Genomic DNA, 19,974 nt, shown 5'->3' with positions numbered 1-19,974 from the left:
TCATTATTTTTCAGTTTATACAAGTGTATAGACTTGTGCTAAAATAGATATGAATTAGATCTATACGTTGGCAATTTTGATACTATTTTTGTTTAGTGAGCATTTTGATTGCTTGAACCCCCAATATGAAGCTGTATACTGCCATCTCTAATACTGACTTGTGCATAGGGTCACTGAATTAAAAAGCTAGTTTCTAGAATATAGCAAAGGCTAGTACTGTATGCATAGGCAATTACAAATTAAAACCTTCTACCAGGCAGATTAGATGCTACATTATATATTCAAAAACGTACAAATTAAAAAAACATTAAGAATCCACATATACTTATTTATATCTATTAGTCACTTATGAGATACTTTGACAATTAAGAATATGCAATATGAAAACATTTCATTTTAGTATATTGCAAATGATATTTGCCATTTTTGTCACAAGCTAAATAGCTCCATCATTTCTGAAAAAAATATTTGCTCATGAAAAAGCAATAAAAATCTTACTTTGCCATTTGATAGCTTTGACCAATAAACACCACATTAAAGTGTTTAAATTAACTTAAACAGTAAAAACTGTAGTCATAGTAATTTGCAGTGTTTATGGAACTGCAAAAAAGGACACACTCATTTTGAATACTGTTGTTTCACAGGCTTATTTACAGTCTTGCAGCAGAATTTGACAGCTCCACATCGTACCTCATTTAAATGTATATAAAATAAGGCTTCAAATGATATATGATGTGTGTGCACGTGAGGAGGGCGCGTACATTACACTCCAAAAATATGGCCCATTTTGGAGAATTGCCAAACACCTTTTGAATATTAGAAGAAATATGTAAAAGCATTTTACATGATTTATTTATGTCATCCTGGTGCCACAATTGTAATATATGAGTAACTTCAGCACAGTGTAAATATATTAGTGTTTGTGAATCAAGGAAACAAGTTCTGGCCCACAATCCCTTTGAATTCAGTAACTCTGTGTGATGTGGTATCACAGAGGAAGTCCAGGAAAGTTTTTATTCCTTATGACTTGTCTTGGATAGAACACAGAGCATACAAATCCATCATTTTGTTTCACACTGAATTGCATCTAAAATGGTTTGGAGTCTCTTCACATTTCTTTGTCCACATTTAATTATATTATGACCATGATGAATTTTATATTGAAAATTATATTTAAAAAAAAACAAAAACAAAACATTTTTTCTTTCAGATCAAGGGATTATTCATCACTTCCAGTTAAAAGACTATGGCATTTTCTTGTGAAACAAGAACTTCTTCAGGAGACCTTCATAAGATATATATTCACTAAGAAAAGAAAGCAAAGTGAGGTAAACAAAACTAATAATTAAAAGGCTTTTTTACATTTCCTCAATCTTTAAGTGTCTCCATTCTAATTTTTGTTTTAATATTTTCATTTTGGTTGGCATTTCAGTTTCCTGTTTTTCACTTCAGCAATGTTTAATAAACAGCATGCTATCATGGTGATTTTAAAAGTACAAATTAACTAAAAATGTATATTCTTGGACAAGGCATAGCTGAGTTTACAATGCAGTATATATATTTAAAAACATTTTATTTTGCTATAGGATAACAGTAATAAATTAATTGAATATTGTTGAATCTCTATGGCTTGTCATAATATATTTAAACAAAATAATTTCTCATTATAATATATGTATATATGCATGTGTAATATATACATATACATAATATTATATAGTGATATATAATATTGATATTTATGACTATCATAATTACAACTGAAATTAGTTGCAATTAAATTTAAAAACTTTGATGTGTAACAAACTGGAAACAAGTGTACTACTTACTGTCTTAAAACTTCCTGTAAGTATGAAGTTTGTGTGTGTTGCTCCTCCTTTTATTTATTGTCATACATTTTTTAAAAGAAAAGGATATAAATTTATTTGCAAGTCTAATAAAATTGTGGGATAAGTACTTTTTATACCATACATTTTGTGTTCATCTAGGAGGCATTACATTAAGTGAGTTTGTTTAGATTCCTGTCTTAGTTTCTGTGCCTTTTATAAAAAATTACAAACACATTTGTCATCATTTACTGAGAGGGGTGGCCTTTTAAAGCTAGTTTGGAATGTTTCATTCTTTTTTTATATTTGTTTGTGCATGTGTTTTGTGTTTGTGACTGTGTGGTGTTATGTAGTCTGTAGAAGATCGTGTGGAGCAGGTCAAACAAAACTGCGTAGCAGAAGATCACAAAAACAAGGTAGTATCCCTTCTCCCAAACCTTTAGCACATTCTTAAAAGTTCTGTGGGACTGGCTGTTCTTTTCTAATATGACTGACAGAAGCTAAATGTTCTATGTAGTCTCTGTGTGGCAGACTCTTAATCAGTGCATTAACTTTGGATGTCCTATGATTGGGATAAGTGAACCCCTTGTAAATTGTGTTACTCACACAACTTGTGGGGGGTTTTTAAACTTTAATATACACAATTTTTGGCTTTTAGAACACCAGTGAGTGCAAAAAGTCTAAAGTTTAGCTTCCTAACCAATGCTGAGGCCACTGAACTTTTCTTGCATGAATTTCTATAGATTTTGCGGTCTGTCCATACCACTACAAAACATTGTTATACACCAATTAAAATTACCTGTCAATGTTTTGTAGGTTGAAGCAGATCTCGGCTACCCAGGGGGAAAAGCAAAAATAATTCACAAAGAGTCTGATATGATAATGGCATTTGCAGTTAATAAGGTAAAAGCCAATAACATTACTACTAACTGTTTTATTAAATCGTTGTGTTTGTGTTGCTCTAAGTTCTTAATTAAAATTAGTGTATGTTATCTGTTTGTATTCTGCAGGCAAACAGCAGTGAAATTGTTTTAGCATCTACACATGATGTGCAAGAACTTGATGTTTCAGCTCTGTTGGCTGCTCAGTCATTTATATGGATTGGGGAAGAATATGACAGAGAATCTAAAAGGTTAGTTTTTCTTTCTTTGCAAGTGTATTTAAGGTAACTTTTTACTTTGACAGTACAGACACAAGTGCAGATAGTTCACATTTTTGTTGTTGTCGTCAATAATAAAACATATACACTTCTTCCATAGATCTCAAAGCACTTTAAAGGCAGCTAAGTACCATTATCCTCATTTTACAGATGGGGAAATGGAGGCACAAAGTTTTGAGTGACTTGCCCAAGGTCACACAGTTTGTTCACAGCAGGCCCACTGACAGGGGCAAAGGGGGCAGGCAATTTAAAAAGGCCCAGGGGCCCATGGTGGCTGGAAGCCCTGGGCCCTTTTAAATAGCAGGCAGGCCGCAGGGCTTCTAGGTGCGCGCTACTGCTCTGGGCCCCGCACTTTGGGGGGCCCCCGAGGGCTGGTGCGATTGGCCAGCACAGTCAGTCCCGGAAGTGACAGATGTGTCACTTCCGCCTCAGGCCCTGCATCCCTGTAGGGACGGCGCTGGCCCTGAAGCCTGGAATTGCTGTCGGCAGACCTGTCACAGTGTCAAGATTAACTGCACCTTTGGACTTTCCTGGTCTTCCTGGAGGGCACCCGCTTTCACCCACCCATTTCAGGGTCCCATCTGTCACAGCTCCACGTAGTGGTGACCTGCATCTTTCCCCTGCAAACAGAATATTGAGGCTTTTTGTCCCTTGTGATTTCCCCAGCAGGTCTGACTAGGGTCCAGCATCTGTGGTTAACTTTTTTCTAGGGGCTACAATGGTGTACACCAATTACCAACCACCCTTAAAGCAAAATACATTTATTTTTAGGGTAAAAGCGTTACAGAGAAAACATCTAAAGTTCCTGTACGCGTGCTAAATGCTTACCAACAGTCACCCATCAGGCTTTGGGGGTCTTAGTAAGCTGAAGTCCTTCCAACCCTTCCACATGGGTTTGGGGCCCCCGTTGGACAGAAGGTCTGTCCATTTGCTGAATCAAAATGAAGGCCCCATGACAATTTAAACTCAACCTTTTTACACCAAAAGACTTTCTCTGACTGCTGGTCTCTGAAAATCCCATTTGAACCAGTATATGCAAACCTCTCTGGAGGAGTTTACAACCTGAATGATTAATTACCATCCCCCCCCCACCACCACCACCTAGAGGCACTGTGGTAGCCCTCCCCTCTGGAGTTGCATACAGTCCCTGGCCCACAATGATACATAAACCATTTGTAAACTTAATATAATATGATCTCTGAAGACATAGCATGCAGTTGCAATCTGTCACAGCCACTATTACTTAAAAAAAAAAGATGAACAGCAAAATGTAACAGTAATAAAGTGTTACAATGGTATTTTTTTTACAGTTCAGATGACCTTGACTTTCGTGGTTCTACCACAACACTCACTCAGTCAAGTGCACCATCATTTGGAGTGAATCAGATGCAGCCATCTTCACCTATGCCATGGTTAGGTAGTGGACAAACTAGCACTGGAGCTGGTGTGGTATGCAGTTTGTTTTGTTTGCTATGTATATAGTTAGTTAATAGAAAGATCTACACTCAGAAGCACGCTTTCATTTTATTTCATTGGATGGTCATAGGATAATCATCAGCTGGCAAAATAATGCCAAACTAATTAAATATTCTCTTACATTAATAATTTTGGGTTGGCATACCTATAACTTACTTGTTTCATCAATCAATGAATAGTATAAACTATGTTGCCACACTTCTTAGAAAATCTCCAAAAGTTTTTTTTTCTTGCACAATAGATTAATCTACTGTATTCCTACATGTATTTTGATTGTTTAAATCAGGGGTGGCCAACCTGTGGCTTCAGAGCCACATGCAGCTCTTCAGAAGTTAATATGCAGCTCCTTGTATAGGCACCGACTCTGGGGCTGGAGCTACAGGTGCCAACTTTCCAATGTGCTGGGGGGTGCTCATTGTTCAACCCCGGCTCTGCCACAGGTTCTTCCCCCACTCCACCCCCTCCCGTTCCCTTCCCTGAGCCCGCTGTGCCCTCGCTCCTCCCCCTCCCCACCTCCTGCATTCCATGAAACAGCTGATTGGGAGGTGTGGGGATGAAGGGGGAGGCACTGATTGGTGGGGCTGCCAGTGCGTGGGAGGGGGCAGGAAAGCTCATGAGGGGCTGATGATGTATTATTGTGGCTCTTTGGCAATGTACATTGGTAAATTCTGGCTCCTTCTCAGGCTGGCCACCCCTGGTTTAAATTAATACCCTACCATTATTATCTTTCTCCGTGACAGATTTCTTTGTTTTTAAAATGCCAATTGAAAGGTAATACGTAACTTTTGTTTCAGACCTCAAATCTGAAAAGCATTTAAGTACAGGGTCCTTCAATGGGACATGCCTAAAGTTGAGTGCATGCTTAAGTGCTGTCCTGACTAGGAATCCTTTGCTGAATTCAGTCCTTAGTTGTTGTGTTGCAACTAAAAGTAACTGGATCAGAGTATGGTTAACAATTAACAATCTATAGGTAGAGGACAAAGAGACAGTTCATTGTGTAGTAATATATACAATATCCTGAGTTCATTTATGTTTTCCAAACTTGTTCAAAAGTAGTTAATCTTTGAAGTTCACAAATTGAATGTGATATTTCTTTTATATGAAGCTCATTAAAAGAAATCTGAATAATGTCAAGAGAATGGCTTCACATCCAGTCCATCAGTATTGTAAGTAATTTCTATTTAACAATGTGAAAGTGAAAAATGTATTTGTTTTTCAAAACATAATACAGAATAAATGTTATGATATTTTCCTGTTGATTAATAAATCAACTATATTTCCCTTTCCCCAGATCTCACAGGAGCCCAAGATGGTAGCGTTCGAATGTTTGAATGGACAAGGCCACAGCAGCTGTTATGCTTCCGACAAGCTGGCAACGCAAGGGTTACTAGAATGTATTTCAATTCCCAGGGCAATAAGGTTAGTCCTCCCCAAATATGGGTTTTTCCGCCTCTTCTTTTTAAATGAACATTTGATTGTACTGTGGACACCTTAGCCAGTTTTTAAACTAGGGGAGCACAAAAATGTCTAGAATGTGTTAGAATGTAGAAGAGATTTGGTTCAACACATATAAAACACAGAATACAATCTAGCAAACACAAATTGTTAAAGCTACATGTGGATATTTAAGGTCAGACACTCTTCAAATATACATTTACTGCTGTATTGAATAAGCAACTTTCACTATTCATATTAATGACCATTGTAGAGACTAACTACTTTGACTAGTCCTAGAAATAGTTATTACCATGAGTAATCCAACTTTAAGTCACTGGAGCTACTCACTTAGTAGTAATTTTTTGTAGAAACAGGCCCTTATTTAGATGCATACAGCCTCATTTAGCAGGAGCCAAGCTGTCAACTCCTTGCTCTCAGTGGTGAACAATTACTCATCTAAATATGAGTAATGGGTTCAACATTTTGACCTTAAATAGGATTTTGATGAAGGGCAACCAACCTGGGAGATGGCCACGTTGTCAATGATTGAGTATTACAAAACAAATATGGAATATTATGGCAGCATATATCCTCATAGTACTGTACAGAAACGCGTCCAAAAAAAAAAAAAAAACCCACACACCTCTGATTTATACCTCCACTGTAGTCAGTCAAGCTCAATATTGAGGCTATTCCACCTTGCAGTTTAAGTGCAGAGAGATGTTAGCACTAGTATTAAAGTGTTCAGTTTAGAATCATAAGATTTTTAGGAGAGTGGCATAAATACAATTACTAGATTTGTATTTTCTTCTTATAGTGAGCACATTTTGCAAAAAAGTCTCAGCAGAAAAGCTGTAGTATAATTACAAATATATTTTTGTTATTTCTGTGATATAGAGAGATGCAGATGGCTCAAACTTTAAAAATCATTTGGGCTTGATTCAGTAGTGCTGTCTGTCTGCTTTGTGCTGCTCCACTGGAACAAAGAAGCTGTAAACATCCTTTAATTCTCCTCCACCTTGGGGAATCCTACAATGCACAGAGCCACCATTGTGACACGTACTTCACTTCCTGTACCGGTCTATGTTGTTAGGATGCCCAGCTACCAGAATGGCTCTGAGGTCCCATGAGCCACCAGACATTACTTAAAGCAGACTTCGGGCTGCTGTAACTTGTATTGGTGGACTCAGTCCTTGCCCAGACAGCCCAAGAATTGGGGAGCATAACAGTGGCTTTAAAGTCTCCTTCTCCCCCACTTCCTTGTCACTCACAATCGTCTTGCACAAAGTGTCTGGACCAAGAAATCTGGCTCTCAGTTTCAAAACTATTATTTCTGGATTTTCCCCTCATTCTTACTAATAGACATTTTTGTGAAAACTAGGGCCCAGATTCATTCATACTCTCCACTTGCTTTGTGGCACCCTGACAGTGTAAACCACACTTACTTAGCTATTTATTTAAAATAGATTTGCATCTCCAGTTCAAGGTAGCTGTAGTGTGCCAGTGAATCTGGTACATGATTTATTTCTGAAGTGTTCATCTGCTGTGTCTTACTGCTTCAAGTCAAAGTGCTTTTGCTGACCTAACCATTACCAGAGCAACTAATTTTTTGATGTTTATGGAAGACTTTGAATAAACATTGAGATGAACTCTCCCCTCTGGTTTATCAGTTTCTGCCTGTGTAATGCCATTGATTCCTGTGGAATCATACTGGCATAAAGCTAGAGAAATTAACAGAAATCAGTTCTGTACTCTCCTCCCCTGTGTTTCACAGGTAGGAATAAAAACAGGATTTTATTGAAGAATGTGTCTCCTGTTTGTCCTCACACAAAGAAATAATCCCCTCTTTGTGACATTGCAGTTGATTGTTGTGGAAGAGATGATGTTACAGACTGAGGATTAGTATTTCAGGTAGGGAAAGAACATCAAGAGCAGAGGAGCCTCTAGACAGGAGACATATTCTGGATTTCATTCAAATATCTGTACTGATAAAAAAAAAAAGGAAGAGAAAACAGAAGATATACTGGACTAACAGAACTGGTTTTGAAAGTTTTTCCTGTAAGGTGACAGTGATCCTAAGGAATAATTTAATAGAAATTACAAAGTGATGGTAACTGATTATACACCTAAGTAGAGCTCTTTGAGAAAATGTCCCACAGAAATGTTTTGAGATTTCAAAAAAATTCCCATTGTGCATTAGGACAGAACAGAGAACTTTCAACATTTTTCCCAAAAAAACAGAGTGACACCCAACCCAGAACAGCCGGGAGCCTCATGATTAGGGCACTTAACATGGATGTGGGAGACCCAGTTGCAAGTCCCTGCTCTGAATCAGACTTGCCCCAACTTGAACCTGGTCTCCCACAACCCAGGTGAGTGTCCTAAACACCATTCTGTTGGCTGTTCTGGAGTGGGTGTCTCTCTGGTGCGGACTAGAAATTCCATTCTGGACCTGAGACATGTTCCTGCAAAAAAAGTGTCAACAAACTCAGCATTTTCCATTTAAAAAAAAAAAAAAAAAAAAGTCGGTCAAAGTCACAGTCAGCTCTGCTCTGAAGTGATAATGATTTGCAGGTCAGATAGTTGTGCACCCTTGACTGCCTCATCTGTATGTTCTTCCCACAAATCCATTGCCACTGGGACTACCAATTCCATTGCCAACCTGCAAGCAACTTCCAAAAAGCTGTCACTCTTTTAAGCCACTATACATTTCCTTCTCCATCTCAAAATTCTTCTAAAATTTAATTGGGCTGACATGCAAGATGGGCAGCACTCAGTCTTGCTGCCCATCTGGACCAGTGACAGATGGTGACAGATTTTAGGACAAGGGCTTTGTGAGTGAATGACCACAAGGGTGCCCAGTGTGGGGTTTAGGCTAATGGAGAGAGCTGTAGATGTATATTTGGTCCTGGCTGGACAGCTGGAATGGCAGAGGGACAGCTGAAAAGAAGTTGATGCTAGTGAATAGCTAGAGCTCCTTCCCCTTAGCCTGGACCAAGTCTGGCCAAAGAATCCCCTGCCTGAAAATGGAACTCACTGGAGTCCCTCCAGCTTGTGTGATCTCCCCACAAACATAGGGCTAGGTTAGAAGTCTTGTGTATCCTGAACAATTTCTTTTGAACAGCCTCCAAATTCAACCAAAATCCTTCATTTATCTGACCCATTTATGTTTATTACACACACCAATTTCTGCCTGCTTCCCTGTTCTGAAGTAGGCGGATTCCTCTTCGCCATCGTTTTAATATAAGATTAAAAAAGAGTAAGTGTTCATTCACTGATTCTTTCCTGCTGGCCATCTTGCAGAAGTGGGATTGATTCAAACTAGAGTAATTGCCAGCTGGCATCTCCTGCTCTGCTTCCTGGATAAGCTTAAGTCTTTGAAACACCTCACAATACCTAACAAATATATTAAACCCTCCTGTTCAAAGGAGGAAGATGCTTGGGGTTGAGCCCACTGTGGAGCCATTCAGAGAATAGGAGTCCTGTCTGGCCCCACCGTACACAGTGGAACAGGGGAGAGGATGGGAGGAGGAAAGTAATGTAAATGGAGCTCCCCTGGAAGCAAGTCTGTGGGGGTGGAGGGACTCCAGAGGATTAAGCTCAGGAGGGAGGAAGTGACTCAGCAGGAAACAGATGCCCAGTTATAAGAAAGAAGTTGCCAAGCAGTGAAGAGGCATTTGCCAACCCTCTTTTTTGTTTCCCGCAATAGCCATATCTTCTGATTTTTCAGGACTGGTTCTGTATATTTTACTGTGTATGTGAAGACAGACTAACTTTGTTTGACTTTGATTAACCTTATTACAACCTTAAGTGAATAAAAGTGACTTGCTGTGAATTAGGGATGTTTTGGCATCCCTCTAAGCCAGTTACAGGACAACAAAAAGGGTCATCCCAGAATCCCGGACAAGCCCCACATTTAGGGACAGCTAGAAACATAAAACCACATCATGGAACTAATGAAGCCTGACTTTACAGGTACAGGGATTTGAATAGTATCAGTGAAATATTTTAAATGTTCTTTAAAACACTATGTGAAGCACATACAGTGTACCAAAGTGTGGTCTAAAGGTTAATTGCTACTCATTTGTGTTGATCTGCAGAGCTCCCTGTGGCTTTGCCACACATAGTACAATGCAGTTATTGTATAATCATTCCTAAATCATTTTTATAGGACATCATGTGTGTTTGGTTTTTTTTAATTAAGCTGGTCTCATTAGCATGTTGGAGTATCAGGTCTAACATATGCTGAGATATTCAAAATTAAAAATTTAAAAATCTACTTCAAACATATAGGAAAATTTTTTCAAAAGTACCAGAGTCCCAGTTTCAAAAGGCGGCTGCATCGTATAGGAACATTTCAAAGAGACTTAGGGCTTGCCTGTTGGTGTGTGGCAAGCCGGTGTTTGGACATACAGAGCACTAGCTTGCTGCGCACTAAATGGCTGTGTGGACCTTGCCACCGCACACTAGTAGTTCCATAGTGTGCTTTGGCCTAGCGCTGGGACTCGAACCAGACTCCCATGTGAATGTGCTAACAACTTGGCTATAGCTTTATTGTCACACACTCTCTGGCCCAATGAATATTTAAGTATTTATACAAAGAGGAACAGCTTCAACGGGAGAGATTGTGGGACAGGCACCCCAGAATATCCTCTAGCTCAGTGGCAGGGCATTCACCTGAGCGATTGGAAATCTGAGTTGAAGTCCCTATTTCAAATCCGGCAGAGTGGGGATTTGAACCTGGTTTGGGTTGCCGGCGGGAAAGGCCTAGTTTATGAATCCTTCTAGGGTTTAAGCATTGAGCCACTCAGCAGCATCAGGATGTAGCTGGCTTTTTGCACGCTCACGGATAGAAGTTTAGGCACCGGCTGAGCAGAGTTTTTGAGGTTCTAAATTTTGGACTTAGGCCTAAAGCCACAAAAGGATTTAGGTGCCTAAGTGCCCAAGTCACTTTTGAAAATGAAACTTAGAGTCTTGAATCACATAGGTGCCTTTCAGATTTTTACCCACTGTATTTAAATATACATGCAGCTATTTCAGCTTCTTGTTAAATATCACAAAAGTGATGAAAAGGTAAGACTGGCCACTGGAGACCTTTTCAGCGGTTTATAGAATAAATGAAATTTTTTTCTTGTAGTGTGGCGTGGCGGATGGAGAGGGATATTTAAGTATTTGGCAAGTCAACCAAATTGTATCTAATCCTAAACCATATCTGGTACGTAATAAAATCATTCTTTCTTTTTATAGGAGAAATGTTTAGGAACCAAGACTGAGTGTCTCTTACTTTACAAAGCTTCAAACAGGTCAAAAGCAGGTTCAGATAATGTTCAGATTCTTGATTAATGTTTTTCTCTGCTGTGCTAATTGGCAGACCATCAAAACAAGTATAGCATTTGATGGACACAGCTTTGAAGAATTCATTTCAGGAGTAAACAACAAGCTGTAATGTGATGACAGATATAACCTAAGTATTGTCCTTTAATTTACTAAGACTGAAATCTATTGTAGTGCACATCAAGCTTTAAAAAAAAAAAAAAAAAAAAAAAACCCACACTTCACTCTTCTCAATTCTTTGCTGTTAATTATACAGCACACAAAGCCAGCACTTAATTGTGAATTCAAATTGATAAAACATACTGTACTCTGTATTTGTCACAGTTTAATTACATAGTGAATTATTTTTGAATTTTTCTTAATACGAGAATTTCTAATAAAAATTTATCTTTTTGTTCTCTGCACTTTCAGTGTTGCTTCCTATAGGGATTTTAGTAATGAATCAAAGTAATCAGGGTTTGTATTTCAAGTCCTTGCTAGTGATATGCCATTAGTAGAAATACATATGACTAAATATATTTTAAGTTGTTAGAAACTTTGATGTATAGGTGATAAGATTGCATCTTGGTAATAGTTTGTTTCATTTGATAGAGTTGGCAGTGTCACAGTAAAACCACAAGTGACTTCGCGTTCATTACCTCTTCAAGTCTAGTGGCTACATCCGGGCAGTCCAACGATAACAGGTGTGGTAAATTGTGGAAGAAAACAAGTCCTTACTCTGCATTTGTTAGCAACAAGCCAGAGGCCATTTATTATGAGCAATTGCCAGGGAAGACTGTGGTCGGACAGGGGTTCCCCTGAACTTAGACAGACCTTCCCCCTACAAGCAGTATAAGACAAGTATTTATACCTTCCTGTTACGTACATCAATGGCTAACGGTTGTCAGTTTGTTTATACAAACTCCCTCCGGACGCTACCTTATTTCAAGGTTTCTGCCTAAAGCAGTATTCCATCCTTATCAGCTAAAAGTAGAGGCAAAAACAGCATTTAAAAGTAGAAGCGAAAACAGCGTCTTCTACAACTCTCGCGTTGTTAGGGTTTTTTTCTTTCTTAATTTCTCAATTAGTAAAAACATCTACCCTCAGACCCACCTTATTTTCTTACTTTTTTGCTTCCACGGTATGCAGTCAAAAATAGATAAAAATATCTAGGCTGAGAGGTGAAAGTCTTTCAGCAAAGCTACCTGTAACAGATCTTTGGATCTTGAAGCCAGAATTTTGAAGCCCAGTGTTCTAAACGCTGTTGAATTCCCTTACCAGCTGTATGTGCATGGCACCCTGCTTGTGTGTCACTCCTTCAGTTACTTTCCTTCTGCAGACTGGTTCCCCTTATTCTGTTGGCTTCTCAAAGTTCCTTATCACTAAGTGCTAAAATTATCCTTTTTCCTCCTTTAATTAAATACATATTATTGAGATCTACTGCCTGGATCCAAGGGTTTTTGACTGAGCACCTCTTTTTGTTTTATTTTATTATCTCTTCTGGTTTCATTTCTAATGTGGCTGTCTTTATCATTACTCAGTGGTCTCCAGACATCCCAACTGCAACTCGTTCTGACGGGTACATTTGTACTGGGTTGGGGAGGAGCTTATTTAGTAAATGCAGGAGGCAGTCCTTGTTGTGATATTGAAGGGCGTGTACGTTTCCCAGCCTTCCTGTAAGACTAACAACAAGGGCTTGTCTACATGTGCTTTAGTCCACACTAGTGTGTTGTGCACTAACACCTGGTGCACACTAAAAGTTCCCTGTTGCATATCAATGTAGTCCTGTTTCAAATTGTACTATGTTGATGTGCACTAGAGAACTCGTAGTGTGCAGGATCAGGGTCCACATGGGCCAGTCAGTGCACAACACGGTAATGCAGACTAAAATTTAAACCTCTCCAGTGCAGACCAAAGCACTGTGTAGAGAAGCCCTTAGCCTTCAAGGAAGGCAGAGTCAAGCATAGTCCCCAGTGGGGATTTCAAAGTTTTTCAAAGACTTGAATGACTCAATCAACTGGAGTTAGGCTCTTAACTGTCATTTGTGCTTTTGCATGTTTTCCCCCTGTGACTGCAAAGGTCCTGCACAAGTCCTCCTCATCTTCTAAGTGACCCATACTAGCCCAGGGATCATTTAGCAAGTTGCCATCATGACTTGTTTTGTTTTTCCACCAGAAATGTGTGCTTGTGGGACACTTTGGTATCCCCTGGTAACAGTCTCATTCACGGTAAGTACTGCAGTAAAACATATTTTGGTTTTTTAATGGTTAAAGAAGCAAGTGGGATTTGTGCGTGGATTTTGAGAGGAAAATTTCATATGGGGCTAGACTAAACAGCTGTATTACAAGTTAATCAGTGCAATACCAATACTGCTGAGTGTCTTGAAACGGTAGATTTTATGGCCTCCAACATGAGTCTACTTTTGTACATACCAAAGTGTGTAAAAAAAAAAAAAAAAAAAAAAAAGAGGAGCATCAGAAAAGGTCACATGCAAGGCCATCTTGTGAAGGTGTTTATAAAGGGTTAAATATTTGAATGCAACTGTTTGGTTTTGGCACCAAATGTTCAAACTTTTTAGTCATCATTAACAGGTCCATAAGTCTGCATGTAGACCTCTCCTGAAACTGGCAGTTAATTATAGCTTTCAGCATTGCCTTGAAGCAGGGGAGCTGTATGTTGGTGGTTGTGACTAAGAAGTTACAGGGCCTGTCCCAAAGAGCTTTACAGTCTAATTCAGGCATGATGCCCACTTAAGTTTAACAAACAAGGTCAAGGATGGACACAAGAGTTACAGGAAAGATTGTGTGGTTGGGAAGTTGTGTGTGTATCTATCTTGATGGTATAGAATGTTCCGTGACGGATTTTTTCCTCTTCATGTTAATATAAATTGTGACCGAAGAGGATGTATTTTTGAGGTCTTTGGAGTGAGGGAAGCTGCAAGGATGGGAAAGATTAGATAGAGTGATTACGGTGAAAAGGGGGGAAAGTCCAGCAACAGAGGAGTTGTGATTGTGGGAAAGGAGCAGCATGAGGGAAGGACACGCAGAGAAAGAGAAAATGTAATAGTCTGAAAGGGGATTCTGATGTCAGGATATTGCTCCCTGTGCTACTTGATGTTGATCAGCTGAAGAGTGAAGGGCTCAGAGTGGGGCCTTGTTTTAGACCATCATCAGCTCCTCCATTGGTGTTCTTATCCACATGACCAGTAAAGGTAACTGCCTTGGACTTGCCCCCTTTTCTTTATTCTGCTTGTTGGGGAATGAAGACCTTTGGGGCTGGAGTCTTTTTATATGCCACATACAGTAGAAAGAGGCTGATAGACTTGACTGTGCCTGATATGGTGAGTGCTTAGCCACCTGCCAGCCATCTTATAACCCAGGCTGGGTCCAAGTTTAGAAAGGAATTATGTTATTGGCTGCCAGACATTGTAGAGTCCGTCTTCTGGTGCCACATTAGCAAGCCAGCTCTGATTGTGAAGGACAGCTCTGAGTATTGTGCTCATAGACGCATCTTGGAATACCATGAGTGTATATTGGTACAACAAAGCAAATCTAATTTAGCGTTTGTGGTTAACCCGGTGTTTTTTTAACAGATGTTTTTGTTTCATGAATGTATTTGCCTCTGTCGAGTACTTTCATCTTTTACTTCAACAACTCAGAATTGAACTTGTGCTTAAATTTTCTTGTCTTAAAACATAATTTTTTAATAAGTATGCATGTAGCTAGTAATCACTGCATTTGCTCAAGCAGCTATACATGCGAGTTACAGGCAAATTTTTTAACGCATATTTAAAAAATATGGGCTGTAAAATGTAGTTAGTTTCTGTACGATGTCACAGAAGTATTGGATCTCAGTTTTAAGAGAAAATGAACAAAGCAGAGGTCCTGTGGAGAAAATAGCGTTTGATCCCATAACTGAAGATTATCATAATGCATGCACACAAGATGGCCGAATTAAGTTTGCACAACCTTTTTTGGCATTTTCTAATTGAGTGCTCCGCTTTACGACTTCCATATTTTTATTAGAGTTTTTTAATGTAATTTAACATACAGTATGAATTTTATATTTTCTCAATTTTTATAATTTCAACCAGGGATGTGTGTTTAAACTATAAATCAAAATTAACTGATTAAAGGAATAATAGAATCCATCTCACTCTTAATTCTGCTGGCTCTGCAGCTCTAATGAGCGTAAAGAGTTATTGTCATTCATGTAGCAGATATGACTGTATACACACACCCTCAAAAGGAGCATATCTATGGAGTAAAAAACTGCCAGTCACCTTTCAGAATAGAACTGTACTTCAAAATTGAAGACTACACAAGACTACAGATCTGTAACAATCTTACAATGTGTCTCAGCCTTCACTTGTCATGATCATGGTGCCACAGTGCTTCAGTATGCACCTAAGCAGCAACTGTTGATTTCTGGAGGCAGAAAAGGATGTGTCTGCATCTTTGACATCAGACAGAGACAAATCCTGCATACCTTCCAAGCGCATGACTCTGCTATTAAGGCTCTTTCGCTAGATCCTTCTGAAGAATACTTTGCAACAGGCTCAGCAGAAGGTAACATGAAGGTAAGATTATTGAAGTGGCTCAATTTTTATATGAATTTTACATGGAGAAAGCACAGTGCATTATGCTGATTTATCTTAATTTATTATGGTCTTCCTTTCTGAATATGTTCTTGTTTTCCTTTGGATTTCTTTTTCCTGCAACAGTGCTATAGTAATTGTTAAAAAACAGCCAGTTTGATCTATAGGGTAGTCACGGTAGCTGTATAACGTCAAATTCTAAATAAGAATTTTAACTAGTTGTATTGGGGTAGTGCCTAGGAACTCCAGTCGTGGGCCAGTACCCAGTTCTGCTTAGACACTGCAAAAGCACACTCCCTGTCCCGCAGTGTTTGCAATCTGAATACAAGAGGAAAGACAATAGGTGAATGCAACAGAGAGAGAGCGTGCAGAAGCTTTGCCTTAGCTAAACCATGCTATAGAGGTGCAGTATGTTTTATAGTCAGATAAGACAGGTTTCAGAGTAACAGCCGTGTTAGTCTGTATTCGCAAAAAGAAAAGGAGTACTTGTGGCACCTTAGAGACTAACCAATTTACTTGAGCATAAGCTTTCGTGAGCTACAGCTCACTTCATCGGATGCATACTGTGGAGAGTATAGAAGATCTTTTTATACACACAAAGCATGAAAAAAACGGGTGTTTACCACTACAAAAGGTTTTCTCTCCCCCCCACCCCACTCTCACAAATCTTGGGAGACAGGCCAGTCCTTGCCTACAGACAGCCCCCCAACCCGAAGCAAATACTCACCAGCAACCACATACCACACAACAGAACCACTAACCCAGGAACCTATCCTTGCAACAAAGCCCGTTGCCAACTGTGCCCACATATCTATTCAGGGGACACCATTACAGGGCCTAATAACATCAGCCACACTATCAGAGGCTCGTTCACCTGCACATCCACCAATGTGATATATGCCATCATGTGCCAGCAATGCCCCTCTGCCATGTACATTGGTCAAACTGGACAGTCTCTACGTAAAAGAATAAATGGACACAAATCAGATGTCAAGAATTATAACATTCATAAACCAGTCGGAGAACACTTCAATCTCTCTGGTCACGCGATTACAGACATGAAAGTTGCGATATTACAACAAAAAAAACTTCAAAACCAGACTCCAGCGAGAGACTGTTGAATTGGAATTCATTTGCAAATTGGATACAATTAACTTAGGTTACCTTGCATAATGACTTAGCCACTCCCAGTCTCTATTCAAGCCTATTTCCCCTTGTTTTTTCCTACCCCCACCCCCCAGACGTTCTTGTTAAACCCTGGATTTGTGCTGGAAATGGCCCAACTTGATTATCATACACATTTTAAGGAGAGTGATCACTTTAGATAAGCTATTACCAGCAGGAGAGTGGGGTGGGGGGAGAGAAAACCTTTTGTAGTGGTAAACACCCATTTTTTCATGCTTTGTGTGTATAAAAAGATCTTCTGTACTTTCCACAGTATGCATCCGATGAAGTAAGCTGTAGCTCACGAAAGCTTATGCTCAAATAAATTGGTTAGTCTCTAAGGTGCCACAAGTACTCCTTTTCTTTTAGTCAGATAAGAGAACCTGTGCCTCCTAATGGCCTAAACCTACATCACTGAGCTTGAGGACTCTCCACACTTTGCAGAACTGGGTCCCAAGTCGGAAACTCATTATGCACCAGTGTTAATGAAATTTGAGCCAGATTCTGTGCCCCTATTCCAGCAGAGGGGCATTCTTAGCTGGCATAAAAGCAGTTTGTATGCCAGACACCCCTCCCATCTCCACCCCCATCATATGGGATAAATCAGAAGTGGGGGCATAGGGTGGGGCATGCAGGTAACAGAGAAGGCCAGGATGAGGTGGAGGGGAGCTCAGCTTCACTACATGAATTCACAGTTGGTGTATGGTCGCTTAAAGAGACTGTGGACAGCTGTCATCCATTAAAGCAGCCCCTAGGCTGCTCTAATTTATGCCAGTAAAAGAGCATCATGAGAATCCTGGAGCTGTACAACTTCCTCTCTGACCATCCATATTTTCTCTCCCTTCTTCTGTGCTGAATGGGTTTTGATGCAGCAAAGGTTTTGATCCAGATTCTCAATAGAAAGGGCACATTTTAACCTCATTCTGTCTTGTCTGTCATTCTCTCAATATAGGTCTGGGGACTCACAGGCTATGGGTTAATTCATTCCTTTAAAAACGAACATGCCAAACAGTCCATATTCAGGAATATTGGTGCTGGAGTCATGCAGATTGAAACTGTGCAAGACAATCGCATCTTCTCCTGTGGAGCAGATGGCACACTGAAAATGAGAGTTCTACCTAATGCTTTCAACATCCCTGCAGGCATTTTTGACGTTCTGTAGATTTACGCTGTTTAGGCCTGTTTTCTATACAGTTCCGTTAAATAGCTACAATGCAGTAATATGCATTAATGAAAGGAATTATCGTACATTGCTTTCAGAGCAATTACTGCAGCATTACATATTATATGAAACACAAAAAGACTGACTTTTAAAGCAGGGTTCTTGAGCACTGCATACATAGGTTGGTGGGAATGGAAATGCATGTTGTGCATTGTAAAAAACAAAGAATAAAACCCATTGAAGTCATAGGTAGGTTAGTGCTCAATAACCTACAGCAAGCCTCCCTTAGTAAGTATCTTACACAGATTCTAGCAGTAGCCGCAGACATATACAAGCACTGTGGCTAAATAAAGTCAATAAGCAGTGTGTAATGTGATTCAGGTTTTATTTTTCTTCCAGTTCTTGCCACTAATTGAAGCATGTCTACAACCACTCATTTAAAAAATAGCCTGTTGTAATGAAGGGTATTCAGAGTATGGAAGAATTTGTAGGCCAGGAAAGTGTAATAGATGCAAAAGCTGTGGAACAATGTGCAATGAAGAAAGTACTATGAGACACATGTATCGTTTTATGCTGATATTTTTACCAGGTAGTATTAAATACACAGTTGATACTCTACATTGCACATGAACACATTTTTAAAATGCAGTGTTTTCTTTATTTGCACATTACTTTTTCTTTGATGGCTGTTTTATATTTTGGAGATCTGCCTTTACATTAGAAATGTAATGTGAACATTAAATGTTTGTAGTGAAGAGAAACATGTTTTTAGTTAGCTTTTAGTTTTGAAACTCTTATATTTGTCCAGGGAAAACAAAGACTTCCTTAAATGAAGCTATAAAAGAGAAAACCAATGTAACATACAATGCCACATTTCAGATAAATGTCAGGCTTTATGTGGCCAGCTAATAAATAGTTGATAAAACTGGTAATTTAAGTTATTACCACAGCATATTATATAAACTATGCAGAGTTCAGTATTGTTTGCTTGTAATATACTAGCCACTGTTGTCATATTTAGATGTATTTTTCTGTGTAAACAAAAACCATGTTCTTAATAAGATATTGGAATGGATGTCTGTGTATTTAAATGTTAACTAATTGTCCTACTTCTTCAATGAGAATTTTGGTGTCTGTGCTGCAATGTAAAATATAATGGGATAAAATGTACCTTTCTCCAAAGGGGATTTTAATTGCAGGTTGTGAAGTACGGATATGAAAGAAAAGGAAGTGTCATTTGTTAGTTTTACCTTTAAGTTAAATAAATTCCTTTTATTTCATGGAACAGGTTAGTTCCTATGCAGTCTTTTGTCTTGCACTTAAACAGACTTGTTGAAACTTCAGTATCATGATTAGATCTGTAGTCACCATTAGAGCCAAAATTGTCATTGGCAAGAAAAGAGGTTTGCCATCAGACTTCCTCTTGGGTTTCGCTGCTCCCAAGGGGTGCAAGATTAACAGAACTGAAGTTCACTTTCTACAGCACAGGCAGCTGCACTACACTCTCTTCTTACATCATCCTGCCAGCACGGATCCGGTCACTTGGGTGAATTAATTCGCCTTCCTGCTTGTTCAGTCCTTGGGCTCTCTGATAAGGTTGCCCACAGTGGTGTCAATTTGATGGAAACAGTAATTGGTCTGAGACCCCCCTAGTTCATTTGACATGCCTCAGATCAGAAAAGTTTCCCTTTCCAGCCTGCATTAAATTTGTCCTAAAGGTGAAAGGTTTCCTAATCCTACTGCTATTTTTCCTAGCCAGTGTCTCCTCAGTCAGTTTTTAATTACAGTAGTACTGGTAATAAATCCCAGCTCTAAAATGTGAAATTTAAAATAAGTATCT

The 19,974-nt window shown here is 39.1% G+C and overlaps 1 protein-coding gene across 3 annotated transcripts in view; it reads left to right on the top strand.

Moving 5' to 3' along the window:
* DMXL2 (Dmx like 2) overlaps positions 1-19,419 on the top strand; it is a 104,629-nt gene extending 85,210 nt beyond the window's left edge. Inside the window, exons 33-44 of one of the 3 annotated variants that reach the window (XM_037911706.2) lie at positions 1,211-1,328; positions 2,180-2,242; positions 2,643-2,729; positions 2,837-2,958; positions 4,296-4,434; positions 5,567-5,627; positions 5,753-5,880; positions 11,036-11,113; positions 11,824-11,915; positions 13,387-13,439; positions 15,573-15,790; positions 17,925-19,419. In XM_037911706.2, the coding sequence (XP_037767634.1) occupies positions 1,211-1,328; positions 2,180-2,242; positions 2,643-2,729; positions 2,837-2,958; positions 4,296-4,434; positions 5,567-5,627; positions 5,753-5,880; positions 11,036-11,113; positions 11,824-11,915; positions 13,387-13,439; positions 15,573-15,790; positions 17,925-18,134 (1,369 nt within the window). In that variant the 3' untranslated portion in view covers positions 18,135-19,419. The remainder of the gene's footprint in view (positions 1-1,210; positions 1,329-2,179; positions 2,243-2,642; positions 2,730-2,836; positions 2,959-4,295; positions 4,435-5,566; positions 5,628-5,752; positions 5,881-11,035; positions 11,114-11,823; positions 11,916-13,386; positions 13,440-15,572; positions 15,791-17,924) is intronic. The other 2 variants (XM_037911707.2, XM_037911708.2) reach the window with 2 other exon arrangements.
* Positions 19,420-19,974: the final 555 nt, after the last annotated feature.

This window comes from Chelonia mydas, chromosome 10 (assembly GCF_015237465.2).
Source record: "Chelonia mydas isolate rCheMyd1 chromosome 10, rCheMyd1.pri.v2, whole genome shotgun sequence".
Lineage (NCBI taxonomy): Eukaryota > Metazoa > Chordata > Testudines > Cheloniidae > Chelonia > Chelonia mydas.
This window is presented reverse-complemented; position numbering and strand designations above follow the sequence as displayed.